General features: G+C 40.1%; 2 protein-coding genes across 2 annotated transcripts in view; one reads left to right on the top strand and one right to left on the bottom strand.

Moving 5' to 3' along the window:
* The window catches only part of LOC149103616 (T-box transcription factor TBX20-like), a 10,163-nt gene extending 1,551 nt beyond the window's left edge, over nt 1-8,612 (bottom strand). The window contains exons 1-6 of the mRNA XM_089273308.1: nt 8,598-8,612; nt 7,602-7,677; nt 6,966-7,258; nt 3,795-3,953; nt 3,050-3,126; nt 1,510-1,673 (exon numbers count right to left, since the gene is read on the bottom strand). Coding sequence (XP_089129434.1) covers nt 1,510-1,673; nt 3,050-3,126; nt 3,795-3,953; nt 6,966-7,258; nt 7,602-7,677; nt 8,598-8,612 — 784 coding nt within the window. The remainder of the gene's footprint in view (nt 1-1,509; nt 1,674-3,049; nt 3,127-3,794; nt 3,954-6,965; nt 7,259-7,601; nt 7,678-8,597) is intronic.
* Nucleotides 8,613-16,968: 8,356 nt separating this feature from the next.
* Nucleotides 16,969-21,692, top strand: LOC149103615 (uncharacterized). Its single transcript, XM_089273307.1, has 4 exons — nt 16,969-17,023; nt 18,425-18,580; nt 20,547-20,766; nt 21,323-21,692. The coding sequence occupies exons 1-4, from the start codon at nt 16,969-16,971 to the stop codon at nt 21,690-21,692; spliced, it is 801 nt and encodes a 266-aa protein (XP_089129433.1).
* Nucleotides 21,693-25,258: the final 3,566 nt, after the last annotated feature.

Genomic DNA, 25,258 nt, shown 5'->3' with positions numbered 1-25,258 from the left:
CCTATTATATTTTAACTTTGGGTTTGAGCTCATTAATCTTATCATCTAATCATAACTTCCTGTGATTGTAGTCTTTATGCGTGAGACAAAAAAAGAAAACAAAAAAACCAGTGAAAACTAATTTTGACCGAGCTGAAGATAAGGGGAGCAGAACATTTCTACGCAAAGAAGTTTGTCTCTAATTGATAAACTACAATTTTGATCAATCGATCTGTAAAGCAGGTGTGCAATGAAAGACTGTATTAGAAAAGCTTCTATCCAGGTGATTCTATTTTGGCGCCTATGACATGCAAAATAGTTTTAAACTGAAACAAAATTGTTTAGCGATTGGACTGGCTTAGTTGAAAAAAGATGATTGCCCTGAAAGAAATGCGATGGACAAAATTGAAGCAACTGGATTTGTTTTTAAGCCAATTTGTTCAAGAGGGAGGCTTATAAGCTTAAAAAAAAATCATATTTCCAAAAGAACTTATGATGTTTTATGGAAACTCTTGCCTAGTGTGAATATGATGTCTTGACATGAGAAAATTGCATTAAATTTTCAGTCTGGAAAGTTACACTATTAGTCCTTGCAATCTCCGAAAGTTGGAATTTGCCTTCCAAGCTTTCATTTACTTATATTGTATAAATTTTACTGGGGAAAGACCCTGTACTGAGAAGACGCGTGCTGAAAGCTGTTCTAACTCAAGGTAAACGCAGAACTAGCACAATTTGTTGATTCTGAGCAAAGATAATTCAGATTTTGATAATCAAATTAAACGAGTTGGTCTCCTTTGTTTTTCTCGCAGTGGTTTCTGAAAGAAATGAATCACTTAAGACGAAAATGGTTAGTTACAAGGTTGTTATTATATTGGATATAACATTTGAATGATAAGCCAGTATTCAGTGACAAATCCTCTACTGAAACACAGCTCAAACAGGTCCAGACAAGCACACTTTTTACATTTTCTTCTCGCTTGCAAAGAGCATGCTGGAGGATATCTCCCGAGATGTCATTGCCATTTGAAGGAGACCAGTCTTCCACAGTTGCTATAATCCCTTTAACAAGGAGGAAATCAGTACCCACGTTTAGACTAAAAACTATTCTTTGGTAGGAATTTTGTTTAAATACTGTGATTGTTTGCTTGTTTGATTAACTGCAGGTGAATTAACAATGAATGTTTTCGATGTCGAGAAGAAGTTACTCGTCAATCTTCCAGTGATTTCCAGAAGAGCGGGTTTATACTTGCTATGCAAATATCATGGTTTTGGGCCCTAGCTCCAACGAAAGTACTATTTATAGTTAAAAGTATTTCCGGACTCCATGATCTCAACTGAGTGACTGTGACCAGAGAAAGCATATGAGCACGGTTTTGGATCTGTTTGCTAAAAACTGCTTTTTCTCCATTTGGGAAATAAGTTACAAAGCAAAAGAATCGGTAGGGTCTCGACATCCTTATCGGCCTCTCCATGCAACATTTTTAAAATTTAATACTACAGTGTTTGTAGTTTTCTAGACCAATCACTGACCTTCATTGAGACTGACCATACATCCGGTGCAGTGCACGTCCTTCGCTTCCATCTGATGACTTTGTAAGATAGCCGACGGTAAGAAATGATTGGGCAGATACGTGCTGGGAACAGATATGGGGTTCATATGACCTTGTCGATACGCCGCTCTGTGAGGGCACTCTCTATAAATAAAGACGAGAAAAATAGATTTTCCTCAGTCCCGCGCAATGCAAGACACCCTTATAAAAATAAACCAGATATAGCAATACTGTACTGAATTGTTTATATTAATACTGAAAAGGGAGATTTAAAACTTATCATGTCAGCCTGTCCCAGGTTTAAAGAACCTCTGCCTACATGGCTGCTTTGTAAGTTTTCTATCATATTTCTTTGGAAACAAACAAATTAAGTGCCGGTACCTACGTCCGATTGTCATTCAGGGGAGCGTTTATTTCTAATAAAAATCAACGCATGACTTTATTCACCAGCTGAAATAACCACCACTTCTCAATCGTGTGGACAGTGGCCTTGGACGCAATTTCGCCCGTTAACAAGGTATTTATTATAAACATGCATTTCAGATCATTAACAGGTATACATCGTCACGTTTGACTAAGGAAAAAAATTGTCGTGGCTTTCATATCGTTTCCACATTAGTTTTGAGATTTCTTTACAACAGCGTTTATAAAACAGCAGCAACTAGACAATGGTTTAGGCTATCTTTAAAGTTACAGCGGGATCTCGTTCTGGTGGCGTGCCTTATAAAGGAACTTTTCAAACTGACAGAACTGAAGTGTTAAGGTATCGCTGGTATAAATAAAACTGAGTGCTGTAGTTGTAGGTCACGCTATTCAAGGAGTTTGTAAATAGACATATGTCTTCAATTTCGAATACGACAAACATCACGAAAAAGGACAGGAGATATTCATCATTAATTAATGTTTAACATAACAATGTACTCTCTATACATTCTAGCCTTGTTTTGCGGACTTGGGTCCAGTTGGAGAATCGCTACTCATTCACACACATTTCTGCCTGTGTAAGAATGGAGGCTCTATATATTCCCCTGTACATCCCTAGACTCCTGAGACTGTTGTACTCTTGTCGATTCTCGAGTTGGTTTGCATTTATTCAGAATTAAGAAATAATATTACAAGAACATATCTTTTTGTAGTCACTGTTTCCCTTTTAAAGTCTAACCCTCTGTTCTCACAGTCATTCAATTAATTTACTTCTTAACTTTATATACCTCTGTGGATGTAATCCTGGTGACTAACTCTTCAAATTAAAACTTTTAAGCAATATTGCGCTGTACTGTTGTTAGTGTTTAATTTTTTGTGTGTGTCTGTATGTGTGTATGTGTGTGTGTGTTGGCAACCAATGGAATTTAGGACTTCTTTTTCAATGTTCACTCTAGGGCACTTGGTTTTGCAAGAGATTAACCAATGCGGTACATGAAAGGATACTCCATAATCTGTTATCTAAGCGCATACTTGTCTCTCTCTAGGATTGTTTCCTATATAAATGATATTAACAAGCTTCGCCTATCAGTACGTACCTCTGCACAGGCAATATCCTGATTGAGTCTCTAAACCCCTTTGCAAAAGGATTGCTGTCAATTTTTAGACGTGTAATCTGCAAATTATGATATATAACCTTAAGCTTGAGCTGCAATACCTCATGATCGGGAGTTTTTTGTCTCTGTCTCCCAAACATTTAGCTAATTTATCGTCCATGGAATTTTGTAAAGCTAGTGGATAAAACGAAGGGCCCAGACCGATTGGCTGTTAGTTAAGCTGCAACCGAAATAAGATTATTGTAGGTGTGCCAATTCTGGATCGATTTGTGTAGAAAACAGACTTGAAACAAGACTTAACGCCCTCTTGCAACCTTACTGGCAAAATAAATATTTTTGTTTCAAATCACCACGCTAAAGATTAAATAATGCCGCGATCCCCGAGTATCCTGAGCATAACTAATTGTCGCATTTTCTTTTCGTGACCCGTCCACAGTGTCTGCTATACTGTCAAGCCGTGAGAATATTTTGTTACCCTTCTCCTGCGACGATATCAGAATATTCATGGCACTTTGGAACCACTTAGATTAGCTGTAAGGGGAGAATGTTTCAGACTTGTAACAACAGTTCTGTGCCCTGTGCAACAGATAGAACGAAACTAGACAAAAACAATGTTCTCGTTAGCTCGTTCCTGACACATACTTAACTCCTTATATACTCAGAAATAGTGGAGATTACAATACAGGGCCCATGAAAGTTAGTTGCCTCACCTGATTTTTTCCCTTACCAGTTGGTTTTGATATGCTGTTACAGCGATAAAACTTGTCTCAGGGAACTCGAAAGTCTTTGCTTCCTTGGAATGAAGGTCAATAACTGAGGCAGTGTGATCACGCTTTCTCACAACGTGTACTCTAGGCTGATACTTATGCATGGAGTTCAGAACAATCTATTTAGAAAAACGTCACAACGTATAAGAATAATGAAGAATTCTTAAGGCAGTTGGGAAAAGCAAAAAGTCCTTTTAGGGACCGTTCATTTTTTATGAGGGAGGGGGGGCTGGTGGGATTTGGGAAGCACCATTTAAAAATCACATGACCCCCCCTCAGCTTACCAATTTTCTCACATGGCCCCCCCTTATAGCGGTTATTTTTTGGGATGACCCCCCCCCCAAAAAAAAAATTGAACAAACAATATTTAGATTTCAACTTTTTTAATATTTCTCTATTATCCCCCTACTTCACGTTATTGTGCTCACTATGAAGACAATATTTACAATCCCTATACTACAGAGAGCTGTTGTTTAAAAAACAAATCAAAAGAAAGAGAAGTCAATTTCGGATCTCCTAGTTATGGCTCGCCCTGAGCGTGTGGCATTTGGGCTCTCATTGGCATCTTCCTCATCTGAATTGATGAATGCAAGAATGACGTCACTTGAGTCATCTTCTCCCCCAGAGTCAATGGCATCACTGTCATACTCATCATTGTCACTTTCATCCGTTTCACTGCTGTCAGCACTTGCCCTGTTGTCATTTTGTGTCAATGTCCTGGCATTTCTCAGTGTTGGTTGGCCAGCTCTGAGAGGACTCTTCTGCTGCAAGCATGAATGTCTTACAATTGCCTTTACTTTCTCACTCTTGCTGCTTTTCAAATGCTGCTTCAGCCCGAGGTGGTTCAAGTATTTGTTTAGTTCTGGAACACGTAGCGTTTTAAGCTAGGTTAGATCTTCGCACAACTCAGTCCAAGGATAATCCTCATATGATTTATCTTTTGCGTCCCTACTTAACTTTGCCTTTTCTTCTGCTCTCTTTTTCCTTTTAAATTCCAGCACTTCAAGATGCTGAAGATAATCCAGCACAAACTTTGATTTGATAATAAACGTATCTGCAAATAGAGCAACGCTCTCTGGGTGAGATAAAACCAGCCTGCCACTTCCATGCTCTTTCTTCGCTTGGACCCTTGGTTGCCAGTCATCTGGATCACACCCTTCTTTTGAGGTCTTCTGGTAGGAGAGGTAGTGGTATTCCGGTAGGCAGGAATGGTCAGGAACTGGTTTAAGAAAAAGAAGCAATCTTTGTAAGTGCGGATAGCTGTTCAGAAAGGGCGAGTGAGTTTTCCATGCCAGGGTACCAGTTGAAGCCCAGTGATGGAAGAAAACTGAACTTCTCCATCAAAGAGCACGGAGCAATGGTGGAAAAGTTGAATGTCAAATTGAAAGATGTAAAGGAACACGATTCCACACTCTTTCAGTCCAATGGGCTTGCTTTAAAGCAGGGCGAAGAATTTGCCCACAGTTTTAATGTAAAACAGATCAAATGTATAGAAGCTAAGTTGACGAAGGTCACGCAGGACATGGAAGTACTAGAAAATAAGAAGAGCAATTATAACAGCATATTCAAGGGCATACTCAAACAGCACATCAACAAAAGGAGAAGGAAAAAAGAAAACCGCAGAAAGTCAAATGAAAGAAAGAGGAAGCGGACTGAAAACAACGTCCAACGAGTTTATGGAATCTGTGTTGGAAACCCGCTAGGAAATGATCTTCCACAATGCCTTGTGTACTCTCCTAGAGCGGCCGTCCCGGAAGAGTGTATTAAAGTTGAGGATGTTACCACGTCGTTATTTAGAAGAGATGGGCCATACGTCGCACAGCTCTTGGAAGGGAATTATTTCACCAATGCTGCAAGAAGCAGAATCACCACTAACCTTGAGCAGGAAGTCAGAGATTATGTTTACACCTTCATGTACCCTGAAGAGTACACTCTGACGGAAAGCATTGCTGCTTCTTGCAGCATTGGTGAAAGAGACTCCCATAGCAGCACAAGCGGCGACGAAGAACTCGACGACAGCGAAGATGAAGATGAGTGCCAGTGAAAGTTGCATTCGAAAATAACAGTGTTAAATACTTTGTTTCAGTATCTACAAATGCTTTTTGTCGCCAAACGTTTTTTTAAAGCAGAAGGAAAGTTTGTAATAAATTTGTATTCTGCCTTCTATGTTTATTCTATAGTAATTTTTTTTGATATTCAGACATTATGCCATTTTAAAGTTTTACTAAAATATTTCACGTGACCCCCCCTTTTTCCCTTATTTTTTTGGGATGGCCCCCCCTCGAAAGCCATTTTTTTTCGCATGGCCCCTCCCCAAATCCCACCAGCCCCCTCTACCTTATAAAAAATGAACGGTCCCTTAGATGTTAGACATCCGTATGCAAATTTAACTGCGGCAAGAATGGACAAAAATGGTAGCGAATGCAGTTATGCTGCATATTGAAATAATAAGGAAGAAATACATAGAGTAAAGTTCTAGACCAAGTTTACGACGTCATTTTGTTAAATTGAAATGAGTTTGGTTTGGAAAAGAAAACCAAATATCAACGTGAGGCGATGCTTGATGTTAGTAATTGAGGAAAAAAAAAACTTCGCTTAATCCCCCGCAAACTGATCAAAGAATACTTCCTCTTTATAAGGGTCCACGATTAAAATTTGTTAAACACGAGTAACTATGAAATTGTACGTTTAAAAACCGCAAGGAAAGCATATTAATGTAGGAATACCACGAAAAACAAACAGAAAAATCTGTGTTTAATTTTACTGCTTTATAAGGGAGTAGAGTAAAAGGGACGACCGAAAAGAGAATTCGTAGAGAAAATTATTGGCCAATTTTTCATGGTAGCTCTTTTGCTTTTATTATTTTTGGAGTTATTTTTTCAATCTCGCCTGAGAAGTCAAAAGGATGAAAATTCTAGCGAGTACAGGACAATCCCCTTTCGAAACAACGCCCGTTATCTGTTGCAGGGAACCGGCGGAGATTGAGGGTTAGCCCACCAGCGAGTTGCGGTAACTTTGTCCTACATTAGCCTGCACGTAATCTAACACAGAGAAGAGCCGTGGAAATTAAATTTAATTCTCTATCACAAACCTTTGTACAACACTATACACATATATAAATGGCCACTTACATGCCCATTTTCATCAGTGCCGTTGTTAGTCAGTTTCACTTTCTCGAATGATGTGATCTGCTTTAACAGCTGTTCGCCTGTAAAAGGTGAGTCTGGATGCATATAAAGTCTAACAGGAGCTGGTGGATCAGCTTTACCAGCCACAAGCCATGTTGAACGGTGGTAGGCGTATCTATAGCGTTTGTCGTCAACAGGCACTATATCCATTAGGACCATGTAATTTGCATCTAGGCTGACACCGTTCAGTGATATTCGAAGGGTTGGAAACATTCTCCTTTGGAAGAAAGTCAAAGCTAAAAATTAAAATGTAGGTGCCCCATTTGTTTCCCTCCCTTGTATAAAAGAGTCTAACATTCTAGAACGTTACTATTTTCTCTTAATAAAGTCACTAGAACTGGGGTTAATTTACTCGAACACCCTTTGTCTTCAAAAGTTTTCAGTTATCCTTGGCCAGTCTGCAGCACTCGGCAGTTGACATAGCTCACAAAATTAGTGCACCAAGTGCGATTAAAAGGAATACTATTAAAAAAAAAATAGTATTTTGTTACAACAGCCTAGACCTAGTTAATCTTGTTCTAATAGAACAATAACTCATTCTTGTGTGGCAGAAGCAAGAGACAATTGCTAAGACCTTGCCTTGAGCAATGAAATTGACCATCTTGCAGTATTCCAAGGAGTTACACAGAACAAGGTAGCAAATGTCAAGTTGTCGCTGAAAGGGATGCAGTGATTTACATTAACAACTATGAATCGTAAACCTTCGTGAAAATTAATCACAATGCAAATTTTTTTTATTGAGTTTTCATGCTCTTTGTTTTAAACACCCCTCCTGCAAGCATAGTGTTCTCCGAAGCCACACTTAGAAAGAAACGGTACCCGAGGTGGTCTTCCCGGAGTGGGAACTGTTCCTATTAAAATTGCCGGTCCTTTCAGAATAGAATATAACATTGAACTAGAAGAGATTATTTCTGGTCTTAAGTAAACCAACTGGCTACGTAGATCTTTCATCTATTCATTTGAAAACAATCGATATCTGCCTAGCAAGACAGAACCGTGGAGGAAAGAGTCCGTTATCTGAATGTTATTTTAGCTTACCTAATTAATTGTTTCTGATGGTATTTTTGGAGAAATATCAATTTAATACATAAAACTGTGCTATATGCCAAGTAAAGAGGGTTAAGATGGAGAAACATAGATTCAATCGCGAATGCCAGATCTTAGGTAAACAGAAAACTCGAGAGGGCTGCCTCCCTCGAGAAACATAGTTTGTATGGCGTATTCCGATGTGCTAAGTTTATCACTTCAAAAGGGTCTAAAAAACTTTATGATTGGAAAGAGAAATTTCGAGTTAAAAAAGACAAATCTAAACCTGGGAACCAAGAATAAAAAGTTCTTGTCAAACACTCTCACATTTTCTTTTGTTCTAATTCATAGTTACATAACAGCCAAGCAGTTGGAAATATATGATGTTGGCAAGAGCAAGCCATAGACTTGGCATACCGAAAGTTCACAACTTAACGCACACTTCATTCCAATTTCACTTTTTATAAATATCACTTTAAGGAGTTTACAATTGCTCAATGTAACTAGTTAGCTGGTTTCGTGAGTAATTTTGGATAGCATTCACAATACCTGTACATAGGCCATTTTTCTGTCATCACCCAGAAGAAGATTCGACATTTAATCAAGCGCTATTGTAATGATTTAGACATCAAATTAGTTTTTTCTTCCTTTAAGATAGGTAACCTTTTTGGTGTGAAAGACCCTATCCCCGGCGGGCTTCGTTCACGTGTGGTTTATAAGTTTACATGTGCGGGCTGTAATGCCTGTTATGTCGGCGAAACCTCCCGACATTTTTCCACACGCGTACGTGAGCACTTAGCCGTTGATAGGGCCTCTCACATCTTCAAACATCTTCAGAATTCTGAACGTTGTCGCTCATTGTGTTCAATAGACTGCTTTCATATTTTAGATCACGCCACTACCAGCTTTCAACTCAAGATAAAGGAGGCTATCCATATTCAAAAAGAACTACCTTGCCTCAGTCAGCAATTACACCATGTCAATCTAAAATGATCCTTTTAATTTACACCTTTTCACGTTCTGTTGTTACTATTTGTCTTAATTTGCATTTTTGTCTACTTATTATTCAACTTGCTTTGTAATCATTCATTCAACTGAAGATGACAGAAGTTCTGTCGAAACATGTCTTTTAAACTTAAAGAATTGGTCGTTTTCCTTAAAATCTCTACATACATGTATTTCACTTGTGGAAGTCTATCGATTTTGGACATTACTTGGGTAAGAGATTCGTGCCCATATCAACTTTGTTTTCTCTTTTAAGTTTTCTCGCGTTTAGAAATGCGTCAAAATCGCGTTTCAGGTGTGGGGATCCCAACCAATGCTTACCTAACCTTGCAAAGATGGTAGTTTTAGCCCTCTTTCAAATCTACACACATGTATCTCACTTGTTGAAGTCTATCGATTTTGGACATTGTTTGGACTAGAGACTCTGGCCAATATCAACTTTGTTTATTGTTGTAAGTTTTCGCGCGTTTAGAGATGCGTCACGCTAGGTTTTTAGGTGCAAAGATTCAAGCCAACGCTTACTTAACTTGTTAAAGATGCTACTTTTAGCCCTCCCCCAAATCTACACACGTAAAAGTTTACTTGTGTAAGTGTATCGATTTGGACAGTGCTAGGGTAAGAGATTCTCGCCCATATCAACTTTCTCTTCTCTCGTAAGTTTTCGCGAATTTAGAGATGCGCCACACTCCCGTTTTAGGTGCGGGGATCCAAACCAATGATTACCTAACCTTTTAAAGATGCTACTTTTAGCCCTCCCCTAAATCTACACGTGTATTACACTTGTGGAAGGCTCTCAATGTAGATAGCGCTTGGGTGAGAGATTCTCGCACATATTAACTTTCTTTTCTGTCATAAGTTGTCGCGCGTTTAGAGATGCGCCACACTCCCGCTTTAGGAGCGGGGATCCGAACTAATGCTTACCTAACTTTTTAAAGATGCTATTTTTAGCCTTCCCCCAAAATCTACACACGGGTATTTCACTTGTGCAAGTATATCAATTTGTACAGTGTTGGGTGAGAGATTCTCGCCAATATCAGCTTTGTTTTCTGTTGTAAGTTGTCGCGCGTTTAGAGCTGCAGCACTCTTGCGTTTTAGGTGCGGGGATCCCAACCAAGGCTTACCCAACTTGTTAAAGATGCTACTTTTAGCCCTCCGCCTAATCTAGACAGGTGTATTTCACTTGTGGATTTGGACGGTGTTGGGTGAGAGATTCTCGCCCATATCACCTTTCTTTTCTGTCGTATGTTGTCGCGCGTTTAGAGATACGCCACGCTCTCGTTTTAGGTTCAGGGATCCCAACCAATGCTTACCTAACTTTTTAAAGATGCTATTTTAAGCCCTCTTCCAAATCTGCACACTTCTATTTCACTTCACTATCGATTGGGACTGCTAGGGTAAGAGATCTTCGCCCATATCAACTTTCTTTTCTCGCGCACGTACTCGCGCGTTTAGAGACGCACCACAATCGCGTTTTAGGTTCGGGGATCCTAAGCAATGCTTACCTAACCTTTCAAAGATGCTACTTTTAGCCCTCCTTCAAATCTACACAGATGTATTTCCCTTGTGGAGGTCTATAGATTTTTGACAGTGCTAGTGTGAGAGATTCTTGCCCATATGAGATTGGTTTTCTGTTGTAAGTTGTCGCGCGTTCAGAGCTGCACCACTCTTGCGTTCTAGGTGCGGGGATCTTTACCAAGGCTTACTTAACTTAGTAAAGATGCTACTTTTAGCCCTCCATCAAATCTACACACGTGAGTTTTACTTGTGGAAGTTTATCGATTTGGACAGTGCTAGGATGAGAGATTCTCGTCCATATCAACTTTCTTTTCTGTCGTAAGTTCTTGGGCCTTTAGAGATGCGCTCTACTCCCGTTTAGGGTGCGGGGATACTAACCAATGCTTACCTAAGTTTTTAAAGATGCTACTTTTAGCCCTCTTTCAAATCTACACACGTTAATTTTACTTATAAAAGTCTAGAGATTTGGACAGTTCTAAGATGGGAAATTATCGCCATTATCAACTTTCTCTTCTCTCGTAACTTCTCTCGTATTTAGAGATGCGCCACACCCAAGTTTTAGGCGTAGGGATCCCCACCAATGCTTACTTAACTTTTCAAAGATGCTACTTCTAGCCCTCCTTCACATATACACACATGTATTTCACTTGTAGAAGTCTATCGATTTTTGACAGTGCTCGGGTGAGAGATTCTCGCTCCTATGAGCTTAGTTTTCTGTTGTAAGTTGTCGCGCGTTTAGAGATGCGCCACTCTTGCGTTTTAGTTGCGGGGATCCCAACTAAGGCTTACTTAACTTGTTAAAGATGCTACTTTTAGCCCTCCCCGAAATCTGCACACGTGAATTTTACTTGTGGAGATCTACCGATTTGGACAGTGCTAGGGTAAGAGATTCTCGACAATGTCAACTTTCTTTTTTCTCGTAAGTATTCGTGAATTTAGAGATTCGCCGCACTCGCGTTTTATGTGCAGGGATCGCAAATAATGCTTACCTAACTTTTTAAAGATGCTACTATTAGCCGTCCTTTTAATCTACGCACGATTACTTCACCTGTGGAAGTCTATTGTTTTGGTCAGTGCTTGGGCAAGAGATTCTCGCCCATATCAACTTTCTTTTCTGTGGTAAGTTCTCGCGCTTTTAGAGATGCACCACAATCGCGTTTTAGGTGCCGGGATCCAAACTAATTCTTACCTAGCTTTTTAAAGATTTTATTTCTAGCCCTGCTCTAAATCTACGCACGTGTATTTCACTTGTTGAAGTCTATCGATTTGGACAGTGCTAGGGTGAGGGATTTTCGCTCATATCAACTTTCTTTTTCCTCGTAAGTTGTCGCGCGTTTACAGATGCGCCACGCTCTTGTTTTAGGTCCAGAGACCCAAGCAATGCTTAACTAACTTTTTAAAGATGCTATTTTCAGCCCTCTTTCAAATCTACACACGTGTATTTCACTTGTGGAAGTCTATCGATTTGCCAGAAAGTGCTAGGGTAAGAGATTCTCGTCCATATTAACTTCCTTTTTTCTCGTAAATGGTCGAGCGTTTAGAGATGCGCCACACTCACGTTTTAGGTGCGGGGATCCCAACCAATGCTTACCTAACTTTTTAAAGATGTTACTTTTAGCTCTCTCCCAAATCTTTACACGTATGTGTTACTTGTGAAAGTCTAACGATTTGGACAGTACTAGGGTGAGAGATTCTTGCATTGATCACCTTTTTTTTTCGTAACTTCTCGCGCGTTTAGAAATGCTCCACACTCTAGTTTAAGGTGCGGGGATCCCAACAAATTCTTACCTAACTTTTTGAAGATGCTACTGTTAACCCTCCTCCAAATCTAAACACGTTAATTTTTCTTGTGGAAATGAATCGATTTGGACAGTGCTTGAATGAGACATTCTCGTCAATATCAACTTTCTCTTCTCTTGTAAGTTCTTGTGCGTTTAGAGATGCGCCAGACTCTCGTTTTGGGTGCGGGGATCCCAACCAATGCTTACCTAACTTCTTAAGATGCTACTTTTAGCCCTCTCTCAAATGTAAACTTGTGTACTTTTTTTATAGAAGGCTATCGATTTGGACAGTGCTAGAGTGAGAGATTCTCGCGAATATCAACTTTGTTTTCTGTCGTAAGTTTTCGCGCGTTTCGAGATGCGCCACAATTCCGTTTTAGGTACGGGGATCCCAGCCAATGCTTACTTAACTTTTAAAAAATGCTACTTTTAGTCCTTCCCCAAATCTACACACGTGTATTTCACTTGTGGCAGTCTATCGATTCGGGCAGTGTTAGGGTGGGTTATTCTTTTCCATATCATTTTTCTTTTTGTGGTAAGTTCTCGGGCGTTTAGAGATGCGCCATACTCGCGTTTTAGGTGCGGGGATTCCAACTAATGATTACCTAACTTTTCAAAGATGCTACTTTTAGCCCTGCCCCTAATCTACACACGTGTATTTCACTTGTGGAAGTCTCTTGATTCGGAAAGTGTTTGGGTGAAAGATTCTCTGCTATATCAACATTCTTTTCTATCGTACGTTCTTGCGCGTTTAAAGATGCGCCATGCTCTCGTTTTAGGTGCAGGGATCCCAATCAATGCTTACCTAACTTTTTAGAGATGCAACTTTTAGCCACCCCCCAAATCTACACACGTGTCTTTCACCTGTGGAAGTCTATCGATGCGGACAGTGCTAGGGTGAGAGATTCTTGCCAATATCAACTTTCTTTTTTGTCTTAAGTTTTCCCGCGTTTAGAGATGCGCCATAGTCCAGTTCTAGCTGCGGGGATCCCTACCAATGCCTACCTAACTTTTTAAAGGCGTAACTTTTAGCCCTTCCCAAATCTACAAACGTGTATTTCACTCGTGGAAGTCTATCGATTTGGACAGTGCTAGGGTGAGAGATTCTTTTCCATATCAACTTTCTTTTCTGTCGTAAGATCTCGGGCGTTTAGAGATGCGCTATACTCGCGTTTTAGGTGCAGGGATCTCAACCAATGCTTACCTAACTTTTTCAAGAAGCTGTTTTTAGCCCTTTACCAAACGTACACACGTGTATTTTACTTGTGGAAGTCTATCGATTTGGACAGTATTTGGGTGAAAGATTCTCGCCTATATGAACATTCTTTTCTCTCGTACGTTCTCGCGCGTCCAGAGATGCGGCATACTCCCGTTTTAGGTGCGGGGATCCCAACCAAGGCTTACCTACTTTTTAAAGATGCTACTTTTAGCCCTTCCCGAAATCTAAACACGTATATTTTACTTCTGGATGTCTATCGATTTGGACAGTGCTGGGGTGAGAGATTCACGCCAATATCAACTTTCTTTTCTGTCGTAAGTTCTTGCGCGTTTAGAGATGCGCCATACTCACGTTTTAGGTGCGGGGATCCTAACCAATGCTTACCTAACTTTTTAAAGATGCTACTTTTAGCCCTCCCTCAAATCTACAAACGTGTATTTCCCTTGTGGAAGGCTATCGATTTGGACAGTGCTAGGGTGAGAGATTCTTGCCATATAATTTTTCTTTTCTGTCGTAAGTTTTTGGGCGTTTAGCGATGCGCCATATTCGTGTTTCAGGTGCGGAGATTCCAAGCAATGCTTACCTAACTTTTTGAAGATGCTACTTTTAGCCTTCCCCCAAATCTATCCACATGTATTTCACTTGTGGAAGTCTATTGATTTGGACAGTGCTTGGGTGAGAGACTCTCGCCCATATCAACTTTCTTTCCTCTAGTGAGTTCTCGCGCGTTTAGGTATGGGCTACACTACAGGTTTTGGTGTCTGGATCTCAAACTATGCTCAGTGGCTTTTTTAAAGATACCAGATTTTGCCATCCGTTAAATCTACACATGTGTATTTCATTTGTGGGATTCTGTCGCTTTCGATAATGTTGTAGTTGGAGATTCTCGCTTATTTATATTTTTTCTCTTGGGTGTTTTTGCGCGTTTAGTGATGCGGCACACTCGTGTGGGGATCCCAAACTATAGTTAGGGGCTTTTTAAAAATGCTACTTTTGGCCCTCCCCCAAATCTACACAAGTGTATTTCACTTGTGGACGTCTATATCGATTTGGACAGTGCTTAGGCTGGAGATTCTCGCCCATGTAAATTTTCTTTTTTCTCGCGTGTTTTCGTGCGGTTAGCAATGAGGCACACTTGTGTTTTTGGTGTTGGGATCCCAAACTTTTCTTTCGGGCTCTTTCAAGATGCTAGGTTTGGCCTTCTCTTAAATTTACACATTTTTATTTTTACTTGTGGAAGTCTTTCGATTTGGACAGTGTTTCGGTGGGATATTCTCGCCCATTGCAATTTTCTTTTCTCCTGCTTGTCCTTGCACGTTTAGCGATGCGGCACACTCGCGTTTTTGGTGCGGGGATCCCAAACATTGCTTACCTGACTTTTTAAAGACGCTAGGTTTGACCCTTCCCCAAATCTACACACGCAGTTATTTCTGGAATAATTTGAGCGAATTTGATTCACGTTTCAATCAACATGACCATTCCGCACCAAGCAGCAGCTCCATTCTTGGGCAAACGGGTTTCGGACCAGGTTTCCTTCACTCACCCCACCACGCTGCTTCGTCGCTTTTTTTTTACTCTCGTCTCAATTTGCACGGGGTTAGAATGCGGAAAAAGGTCTTTGAAGGGGAACACCGGCTACGCAGGCTATCTAACGACCCACTGACCGTCTTTTCTTAGAAAGTGGATATTGTCTATGAGGTTTGCCAGGAAAGCGCGAAAGGCGATACACGAGCGCTTGATTCCTTTTTCGAAGGATGCGTACAAGAAAATCAACAGGAAGCAAAGGCCGCGAGGAAAATGGTGATGAGAAAACTGCCTGCATGGTTACCGTGGAAATTTTAGCGCTGTACTAGATTTTATTGACACAGTTTAACAGCCAATTAGACAGATATTTAGAGAATAAGACACGCTATATATCGATTATAACGACACAAACCACCTCAGTGCTTGTCGTGTCAGTACTGATCGTTATCCTTGGTAAGACAAGTACACACAGGACTTACAAAGCGAGGAAAGAACACAAAACAAAGAACAGTGCAGCCAAAGTGCGTCAGTAAGTTAGAACATTTGTATTAGCTACGTTCTATCTACTGGTTTTTGCTTTGAAGATTTAATTTTGGGATTGCAGGTCTCGTTGTGAGCGCTAATCAGAGCCAAGGTAAGCGTTTCAAGTGGCGGCTGCAATCTTTTAAACAGTCATGTATCCCGGCCACTAGCAGTGATATCCAACATGCTCTTCTAACCAAATCAGTCAGCTCATTTCTTTTCCCACTGAACTCATTTTTGTCTCTCCTAAAACTTCTGCTTACAGCCAGCTGTCATTGTTGTGTTCTAGATGCACTAACAACATACAAATAAAATGAACCCCAGCGCGGAGAGAGAAAAGGATAAAAACAAATTGGGTAAGTCTGGCGAGGTCCAACACGATGGAATTTAAATCTTGCAGGAAATACCGGACCCTGTGTGGTGTGGAAAGTGACACAAAAGTAGAAAGCTATCTTGCATTGCAGATGACATGAGCTATTAAATAAAGCTAATTTTCCAAAGAGTGAAATATACTGAAAAAACATTTGTTCATCCAGACCGAGCAGCAACGCCCAGGAAATCACTGGTGGCCAAAGACATTTTGCTAGCCCAGTGCAACTGGTATGTACAACTGGTATTTATGTACAACTGGTGTACATATAAATGGCTATATCTACCACTAGAAAAGTATAAATGAAATACAATATTGATCGACAATCTGTGGTTGCTGCAGCGAAAACTTAGCGAATTTAGTAATTTTCTGAAAATACCTGATTCGAGTACTTGCCATAGATTTAAAAACTGGTTGAGAAGCTCCATTGATATCTGCGAACAGCCTACAAACAAACAAATCGTAAATTCTAATTGAAAGTCGCTACATCCTAGAGCTTCTTAGAAAGATAAAATGGTTTAAAATAGTTGGATCTCGTTGCCGTTAAAAATAGGAGCTGTCATTTAGCCCTTCGAAAATACTTAAGCATTTTGTTTAGTCATTTTAAAAATTTTAAAACATTTTATTGCTATATACGTATTGAAGGAGAGAAAAAAAGCTGAAAAAAAAAATATAGAGCTATCTCGTAGAACACGACTAGCGACATTTTTCTGAGCTTGATTATTTCCGCGATGAATGTACATTTTTTCATTCATCTCACAGGAAATTACATTCATTTCGCGTAATTGATCTGGAATATACTGTGTCACTGATGAATGATCATGAAATTGCGTTCTTTCCGGGATAGCCTGGTCCAGGCTATCGGTCAGTGGGGACGATCGAAAACGGCGAGCTGGCGACGAGCGGGGTCTGTATTAAAGTAGACTTATTTCTATGAAAGTGAGAACGCTTTTATTTGTTGTTTTTGTTGTTTAACAGGAAAGTATGAAGAAGCTCATTTTGTTGGTGATATCAGCTCTTGCCCGCCAGCTTGTGGAAGGTAACTAAAGGTTTTCTTTTACACTAGTGTCACAACACATGCCTGAAATCTGATAACAGGAATGGTGGATCGGTTTAAGTGAATATGCTAAGGCTCGAAATAGTTATGACGTTCAAATTGTAGCACTATCTACCAATATGTCATGTTGAAGATCACAAAGACGAGATGTGAAGGTGAATTAATCAACATGACACGAGCGTGGGACAAAGAAAAATTCTGAGTCCCAGACAGGAATCGAACCCATGACCTCCCGAACACCGGGCGGGCGCTCTATCCACTGAGCTAGGAGAACTCATGGAGAGCAAGGTCATTTAACTGAGTTCATATATGACAGGTGTCCTGCATACTGCTAGGATCAACGCTATCGAATTCATCGTGAGTAGTGATAAGTTTTTAAATTTCTTTGTCCCACGCTCGTGTCATGTTGATTAATTCACCTTCACATTTCATTACCGAGCTTAAAATTCACCATCTTTATTAACTTATCAAAGACGAGATGTTTGACTTTTTGGCAATCAAATGCAAATGGAACACAGGCTCATTCAGTTGCCTTTAAGCAGCGTCAATCCTTCGTCTTATATGTAGTAAACCAGATCAGTAGTGCAGAGTTATAAATGACGTTCAAGCCCTATTGATGGTCATTGATAAAAATTCAGATCTAGATCCGTCACTCTCATATCCGTCTCCAGAGGCCGCGCCTTCCTGACCAAGAGGAGCTAGTGCGGCCTCTGAGGACGAGTATACGTATGCATTTCTCTTTCCGTTGCTCACAGATTATAGCCTTGCTCACTGGTTTCCCATAGTTTAGAAGGCGGCTTCAACTGAACGGGATCTGCATTGAAGGTCGGGGGTTCAACTCCCATTAGGGATCAAGAATTTTATCATGTGACGTGTCTTCAAGTAAATATCTCTATCTAGGTGAAGGGGGGGGGAATAAAAATATCCCGGGGGACTCCCATATAAAAGGGACGCGGGTGCTCGTCGAAAGTTTTGAAAAGCACCCCTAAGAGGTACCAAGTTCCTGTTTTTTGGACGCGGCTTGAAATGTTTTTCACCCTTTAAAGGTACCAATTTTAAAACGACACATTAAATGACACTTTCATGACTTTTTAAAACAGCAATAAAGAAGATTGCTTCGAATACATTCTACTCGTTTAATATAAGTTGTTCATAATAAACAAAACGCGAAACGAAAGCTCCCGCTGTGGACCTTTTGAGGCTTAACACCCTAAGAGAGAAAAACCGCTTTTTTAACCCCTTTAAGGTATATGGGAGTCACCCCTGGAGAAATACTCTGCAGACGTCTCATCATGCTACGGGAATCGAGGGGAGCTCCCGGGCTATGGGACACTATGTTCCGAACGAGTCCCTAACCTTTACTTTACCTTTTCTTATTTTCAGGCGCGAACCATTCTGCTCCTGTGGGCCCTGTTGGCAAAGTCACTTGTCACAACAATCACACGGTCGATATAACCATCACCAACGTAGATGATCTTTCGTGGTGGAATGAAACTGACTGGCGATTACAAAATAATCCTTCATGCAAGGCGACATTTGGTAAAGGGACAGTGTCTTACGATTGACTTCCCCTACCGGATTGTACTTCGTCATCACAACAACTTCCTAGGAGCATCAAATACATCCTTGAAATCATCGTAAAAAGGGGTAAACACAGTGGTGCAGGCCAGATGTATGTTTATGACCACCTGTTCTGTGTTTTGCAAATATGAAAATCAGAAAAAGACAGTGGCAAGCTTTGTGGAGGAAGAGGGAAGGGGAAAGGGGGAAGGAGGTTCAAGCTTGCACTCAGTGAGCGCTGTTGAAATCGTTTAACAGCCAACCGTGACTCCCATTCTGGCGGTTACAAATTATTTCTTACGTAGATCCTACCGTCATGTAAATGTAAATGAAATTGTTTCATCAAGGGCAAAGCTTTGAAACAATTCTTCTCTCTTTTTTGGTGATAAATTTCTCGCAGGTGCAGGTGTCCTCAATACTGCAATTGATCACACGATATTGGTAGTGATAGAAATAAGCCGTGAGGAGGAAATAACTCACAAACTGAATACAGATCTGAAATTAACAAGGTTGCCAAGTTCAAGGCCAGTTATTGTTTTTATGACTGAGAACATTACTTCATTGTGATAGGCTGGAACCAGTGAAATGTAAGGTTAATTTTGTAAGGTTAATGTAAGGTTTATTTATTCGTTTATTTGTGTACGAGAGCAAAGTGTTTGTCACGTGGTTTCTACTTGGCGTGTAAACTGGGTTCCTCTAGCAAGAGAGAGGACCCTGCGAACGATCGCGAGGTTGAGGGTTTTTGTGCGGCGGCCATTAGTGTGATTACTGTTAACGGCTGTTGTTTTTTTGGCGAATTTTGACTTGTTTTTGAGATTCGGAGGGAACATTAGGCCTTAGGTCTTAGCGTTTGAGACACTCTCCGCTGAATTTATTTTTGACGCGCCATTTGTTATGAGGTGGGTAAACATTCGCTTTCTGTTTGTACGTGCTTGAAATTCTTGGATGAATAAGGAACAATCGTACAAAGGTCCAGTTCTCAGACAGAGCTGTCTGCAATTACATATTTAAATTATGTCACATTGAAATTGCTTTGATCAGCTGAAAATCCCGACAATTTCCGCGGAAAATGAACTTCTGGTAAACAATGTGGCGCCGCGCAGTCTGCAACTGTCGGAATTAAATTTATACTTGAATGATTTTAATACTTTCAACTCCCGTCGGCAGTTAAAATCAGCATTTTTATATCAACAACCGAAGTTTTACGGACAGATATATCATAATGACAAAGTCCAGTATTTTCCTATGTATTTATGGTTAGCAAGTTGAGGTCCCCTCTATAAACCATGATTTGTTGATACGTTGCGTGACGGTGCAGTTTCCGTAGACTCACAGGTTTAACAGGACTAGAATATTTGCATTTGCCTTCAAACCTCATGCTGAACATTTTCACATTTACTGGTCATGTTTAAGCACAAAAGCTAATTTCTCAAAGTATAATTTATTTACAGTTTTCTAAGCTGGAAGCACGAATATTAGCTGACGTTTGCAACGGCGTGCTGAGTTATCGTAAACAAACTCCGTTCAACCAGCGACCGATTCGAATATTTCCGCTGATGAATAAAAGTAGACAACATTTATATTGCCATCAAACATTTCAGGAATTTTGGACACCATTTCCCCCGCCCGACATCAGCAAAAATCCTCGCAGCATGTATGCACGTATGCCGCATGCGATGGCGCAATTTGTTCTAAAATAGAAAAATTGTCCCATATCATAACGGCAGCCCCAATACTAGAAATAGCGCGCGCTTACGGTCTACGTTCCCGATTATGGCCCCTGCGTCGACATAATGCCAACTAGAAAGTAACAATAATGAGGGTCAGGTGATCATCGTCAAATATTAACCTGGATTTCTGTGAATCAGATTGCGATGCTAGAAATAGTCACTTCTTTATATCAACAAAATTCTATCCAATTGTTTCTTCTATTTGTTTCTATCAGGCAATGTATTCTTCACCTTTAGAATTGAAGCTTTCTTTGTCCGTAATTTTACTGATGATGTCCCTAACCCAGTTGAGCTGGGCAAGACTTTGTATTTCAAGGCGACGGTAGAGACTAAAAGCGCTGCACCTAACCTTGACCTTTTTCCTGTACACTGTTGGTCATCAAGGAGCGCCGAACGAAACCCATTCCAAGACAAAATTAGTTTGATAAAAGACGGGTAAGTACATATATTCATTCTGTGTTTCATCATCCAGGAAGGACACTATAAGTTCACTTCGCACAAAGTGGCCTAGCTCCTAGGATCTCTCTTCTTCTTGCCTTCAAGAAGAGAGACCCTGAAAACGAGGTTGGGCGTCAAGTGGTGCGTAATAAGGCTTTAACATTGGCCCATCAAAGGCTCCTGTTTTTGTGCTGTACCATGCACCTCACCCCAAGAGTGCCACTCTGGCCGGGCCTCTCTTTTTCCCTCACCCAACGCAATCATGTTCTTTTTTGTCCGTCCTCTTTTCTCGACTTCCTTCTGAACTGTGACGCATAAAAGACAATGGGCACTAACTATAAAGCAAAAAAAAAAAAAAAAAACTAGAACCCTATCTTTTTCACACTGATCTCTTCAGTTATTATATCAGATGCTTTATTTGGCTTCAAGAAAAAAGTCAGATTAAACCCATCGTCTGCTCTGTTATCACGACCACATTTTTGATGGACGGTCATTGGTCACCGTAACAACTTAAGTCCACTGTAATCTTCTTTGTTTTTTTTTTTCAAACCCACTGCGGCAACGATAATGTGAGTGAAGACACGTCCGAATCTTTGTCGTATACTTGCGCCAATGACAGTGTAGCCGAGACATTCTCCATCCGGACCTTCAGGTACTATGGTGCTGAGGAAGGTGAACTGGTTTACTTCCACTGCGATCTCAGAGTTTGCCTGGCAAATGCTAATAATTTAATGTGTCAGTGTCTTTCTGTTGTTGACTGTGACCCTAACGCGAGAAAAAGGCGTTCACTTAGTGATGAAGTCGATGAAACTAAGATTTATCATGCGTCAACAGGCCCTTTCGTTTTTAAGAACGACAACGACGACGAAGAAGAAGAGGGTATGTACAATTCAGTGCTGTTAACTGAGCTAAACCGCTCCTAGCTAAACTTGTTTTCTCGAATCTTCAAGACTTTGTTACTCATTTCTTTTAAGTGTAGCCCCTTTATGAGGTTTACTTTAGGAAATCCAATCATTGAGCAATTAAGAGGCTGTCTCTGTAAAAACCGACCACTGAGGAACAGACCAAGGAACGACATTGAATTATAATTGCAACACGGCTAAACAAACTGCTACGATATATCTATAGTTGGAAAAAAGAATTGGGGCTTTAGAGCGAATATTAATTTTTGAGAGCGCCGGCAATATGTACTATTTTTCCAGTTACGGCGGGCATGCAACTTGTGTCGAGCGGACCGAACTGCAATCAATCCTGGAAAAGTTCAATTAGAATTTTTAATCAAATAAGACTCATTTTAGTGATTGACTAGGTAAGGGCTTCGAAATCCCAGCTTGTGAGAAAAATCGAATTTTCGAAGTAAAATCAGTGGTCAGTTTTTACAGACAGCCTCTTAAGTCGCTTTTTAATCGACGTTGCCTTTGGCGTTGTTGCCGTTGCTGCTTTAACTGCTTTTTTGCTACTTGGGCAGCGAGCGCTAGCGTCTGCCTGCACTTTCAACCATCTGTTTCTTTGGTTGCCTAGCTTGTGTTTGGGGGTTTGTCTGCTTTGCACTCGCTTGTCTAAACATTTCTCTGCCGTTCATTCGGTTGTTATTGTTTGTGCAAGGGACATCCGTCTCTTATTTAAACTCCTATTAAAGTTTCGAAATGTATTAAAACATACCGAGAGCCGAAGCTCCCTTGCTTGTAATCAAAATATCAAAGAAGACATCCCCGCAGCGTTGGAGGTTTTCCTTTGCTTTGAAACAAAACTAAACGACATATGTAAACAGATCCTCCACGAAAAAATCCACGCAACACGCGCGTGATATCCGAGGAAGAACTGGGTACAATGTCTAAAAATAACTTAAGAGGGATTACCTTAGTTAGAGAGCCTATATGGGGGATTCACTCTCTTACCTTGATAATCTCTTGCCATGAATGAGTGTACACCTGTGCTGAGTGTCAGTTTTCCCATGCAAAACAAATTGTAGATAATTTACGTTTCTGTGGATTATCCTCTCCCTCTACGCACAAGCTAACTGAAAAATATCTTCTTTGGCCTTTAAAGGACTTCGTTTTTCACTAGCTCTTAATGCTCTAAACTAATGCCTGTTTTGAACGCCTCTACTTAATAGACCTTAAATTGTGTCCATTAATTGACATGTTAGGGATTTTTCTATACACGGATTCTGAGTTCAGCTCTTTCGTAAATTTCTTGAGTCTGCAAGCACATCCCACATGCATATTTATGAACTTTCACATCCATTGACATAAACTGACACAAATATGGTGTGCTGTGGGATTTCTGTACACTCTCTTTAAATACGAGTTTATCTGAAACCTGTAGGCCGAAGCAAACTGTCTACTGGTTTCTTTCCCAAAAATGAAAAAAATATCGTTCAACCCTGATCAGCAAAGCTACTACGAATACCAAATATAAGCAGATAGTTACTCTTTTGGTCAAATATCTAAATTAACTTCTTATTTTTAGTTGTTAAGCAGAAGTATTAGGAAGTTAGAAAGAGTGCAGAGTGCAGAGGGTTGGAAAGGTGTCTATCCTGGGTGCCAGAGACGTTTCTTTGCGGAGTTTCCAGTCCTAAGTGAGGTCTAAAGGCTCACCGAAATTACTTAAATCGCCCGGAGAAGGCAGCAGACTACAAAGAATCCAACATAACCACATGTCGATTTTATTCAAAAATCATTTCAATTTATACCTTTAAAAAACGAAGCAAAGCTACCGCTTTCCTATGGAGACCCTCATAACTCGAATCCTTGCAACACATCTGCCCATAAAAATGAGTAACTTTCCTGTTACATTTTTGAGTGGACTTCAGCAACTTGGATTTCTTTACCTAGAGCTGGATTCCGGATTGCAAAACTCAGGATTAAGAGACCCTATCAGTCCCTAGCCAAAAGGAAAAATTTAATATAACGGGAAAATTTATTGCTCTCTATTGTAATTTCTATTTATCGCTTCGGTGTTGTCATGCATGACGCCGTTATAAAGAGCAGATAAAGTATCACAAAGCGAATATGAAGGCAGGCTCCAGCTGAAATTTACATACTAAATAAATTGCTAAACTATCACTTTAGCGTAAGTTGAGTCAGTTTTCAGTTTACACGTTTAGTTCTAGTTCTAGATTGCTTATGTTTAGCATCTCTTTAATGAGGTAATCAAATTTGCTGGAACATGTCGCAAGCACGTAAAACTGTTGTACAAGACCCGGTGGTATTCGACCATTATGTTCGAGCTTGTGGTGATGCAGGATATGTGGGGTATACTCATGGGCAGCTGCAGGAGCGCATTGACAGACATAAATGAAAGTCGTCCTTCATTTGCAAACTCTAAAAGCAATGGCCTCATGGCGACATCTAAACGTCAAGCAATAAATCATTTGTTTTGCTAAAATTAAAGGAAAACCACTTGACCATCAGCTTCATGATCAGCTACATAGCCATTACACCATTAAGCCATTAATTAACCCTACAAACCCATACACCTATTAAGGATCCTACTTTCTAAAGACGTTCGTAATATTTTTGAGGTCTTTACACAAACTTCTTATTAGCCAGCCAGTGTATTGGCTAAAAGACCTGTAATGGTGACGAAGTGATCAGCCAGGTGGTGACCTTCACCGCAAACAGAAACTAAAGCAATAATGATGCATATAGGTTAACTTATATAACTATAACAGCTGCCTTACATAGCCCTTGGAGCTGAAAACAAAATTGGTCGGACTTGAAGCTGGAATAATCCTGCTGGCTGTTGTTTGACTGTGCGAAAATGAAAACTCATCATCATCATCTTCTTTTTGTTGTTGTTGTTGTTGTTGTTGTTGTTGTTGTTGTTGTTCTCTTCCTTCTTCTTTTTCTTCTTCTTCTTCTTCTTCTTCTTCCTCTTCTTCTTCTTCTTCTTCGAACACGGAATGGAGGAAATGAAAATATAGAAAAATATAAAAAAAATTGTTGCATTCCACAGGTATACAAAACCGTTCTTTTATTTTTAATATACCCAGCCTGCGCGGTGAAAATGGTGTAAGAATAAAAACAAATCAAAATTTAAAAAAAATAAATAAATAAAACGAGTGGAAGTTCAAATACTAACTAACTTTTCCTCACTCTAGAAGCAGGTTGGAAGAGCGTCAATTTTAACGAGTCCTCAATTATGTCGACGTAGGTTTTATTAGTCCCCCGCAGCAACATTGCTCTTTCATTGAGTAAAGTGCTACCTGAGGTTTTTTGGTCTTAGCCATCTCGTCTAATTAAATTCATAGCAAGTTAGTAGAGTTTTTAACCCATCTTGTCCAATTATATTCATGATTACTCAGTATCCGACTGTTTCAGTGGGCCAAATTCCATGTCAAACGGAGAGTTAATGCTAATTTCGAGAAGTCAAAATAGACCATCGCGTGAAATCTTACAATGCTGCGGCCGCGCTTACATTTCATGCTATATAATTGCAAATATTGAATATAGCTTGTAATTTACATCTAAATTAACATGATTTC

Source organism: Orbicella faveolata, unplaced genomic scaffold (assembly GCF_042242905.1).
Source record: "Orbicella faveolata isolate gen_17 unplaced genomic scaffold, um_ofav_v1 contig_35, whole genome shotgun sequence".
Classification (NCBI taxonomy): Eukaryota; Metazoa; Cnidaria; class Anthozoa; order Scleractinia; family Merulinidae; genus Orbicella; species Orbicella faveolata.
The sequence above is the reverse complement of the archived record's forward strand: the minus strand, read 5'-3'. Positions and strand labels throughout refer to the sequence as shown.

What these genes read in the sequence shown, in the direction of transcription:
- LOC149103615 (XM_089273307.1), top strand. Translation starts at nt 16,969, where the DNA reads ATGAAGAAGCTCATTTTGTTGGTGATATCAGCTCTTGCCCGCCAGCTT. An exon ending in TGCCCGCCAGCTTGTGGAAG is followed by an intron (nt 17,024 to 18,424) that starts GTAACTAAAGGT and finishes TCTTATTTTCAG; the next exon opens with GCGCGAACCATTCTGCTCCT. An exon ending in ATTAGTTTGATAAAAGACGG is followed by an intron (nt 20,767 to 21,322) that starts GTAAGTACATAT and finishes TTTTCAAACCCA; the next exon opens with CTGCGGCAACGATAATGTGA.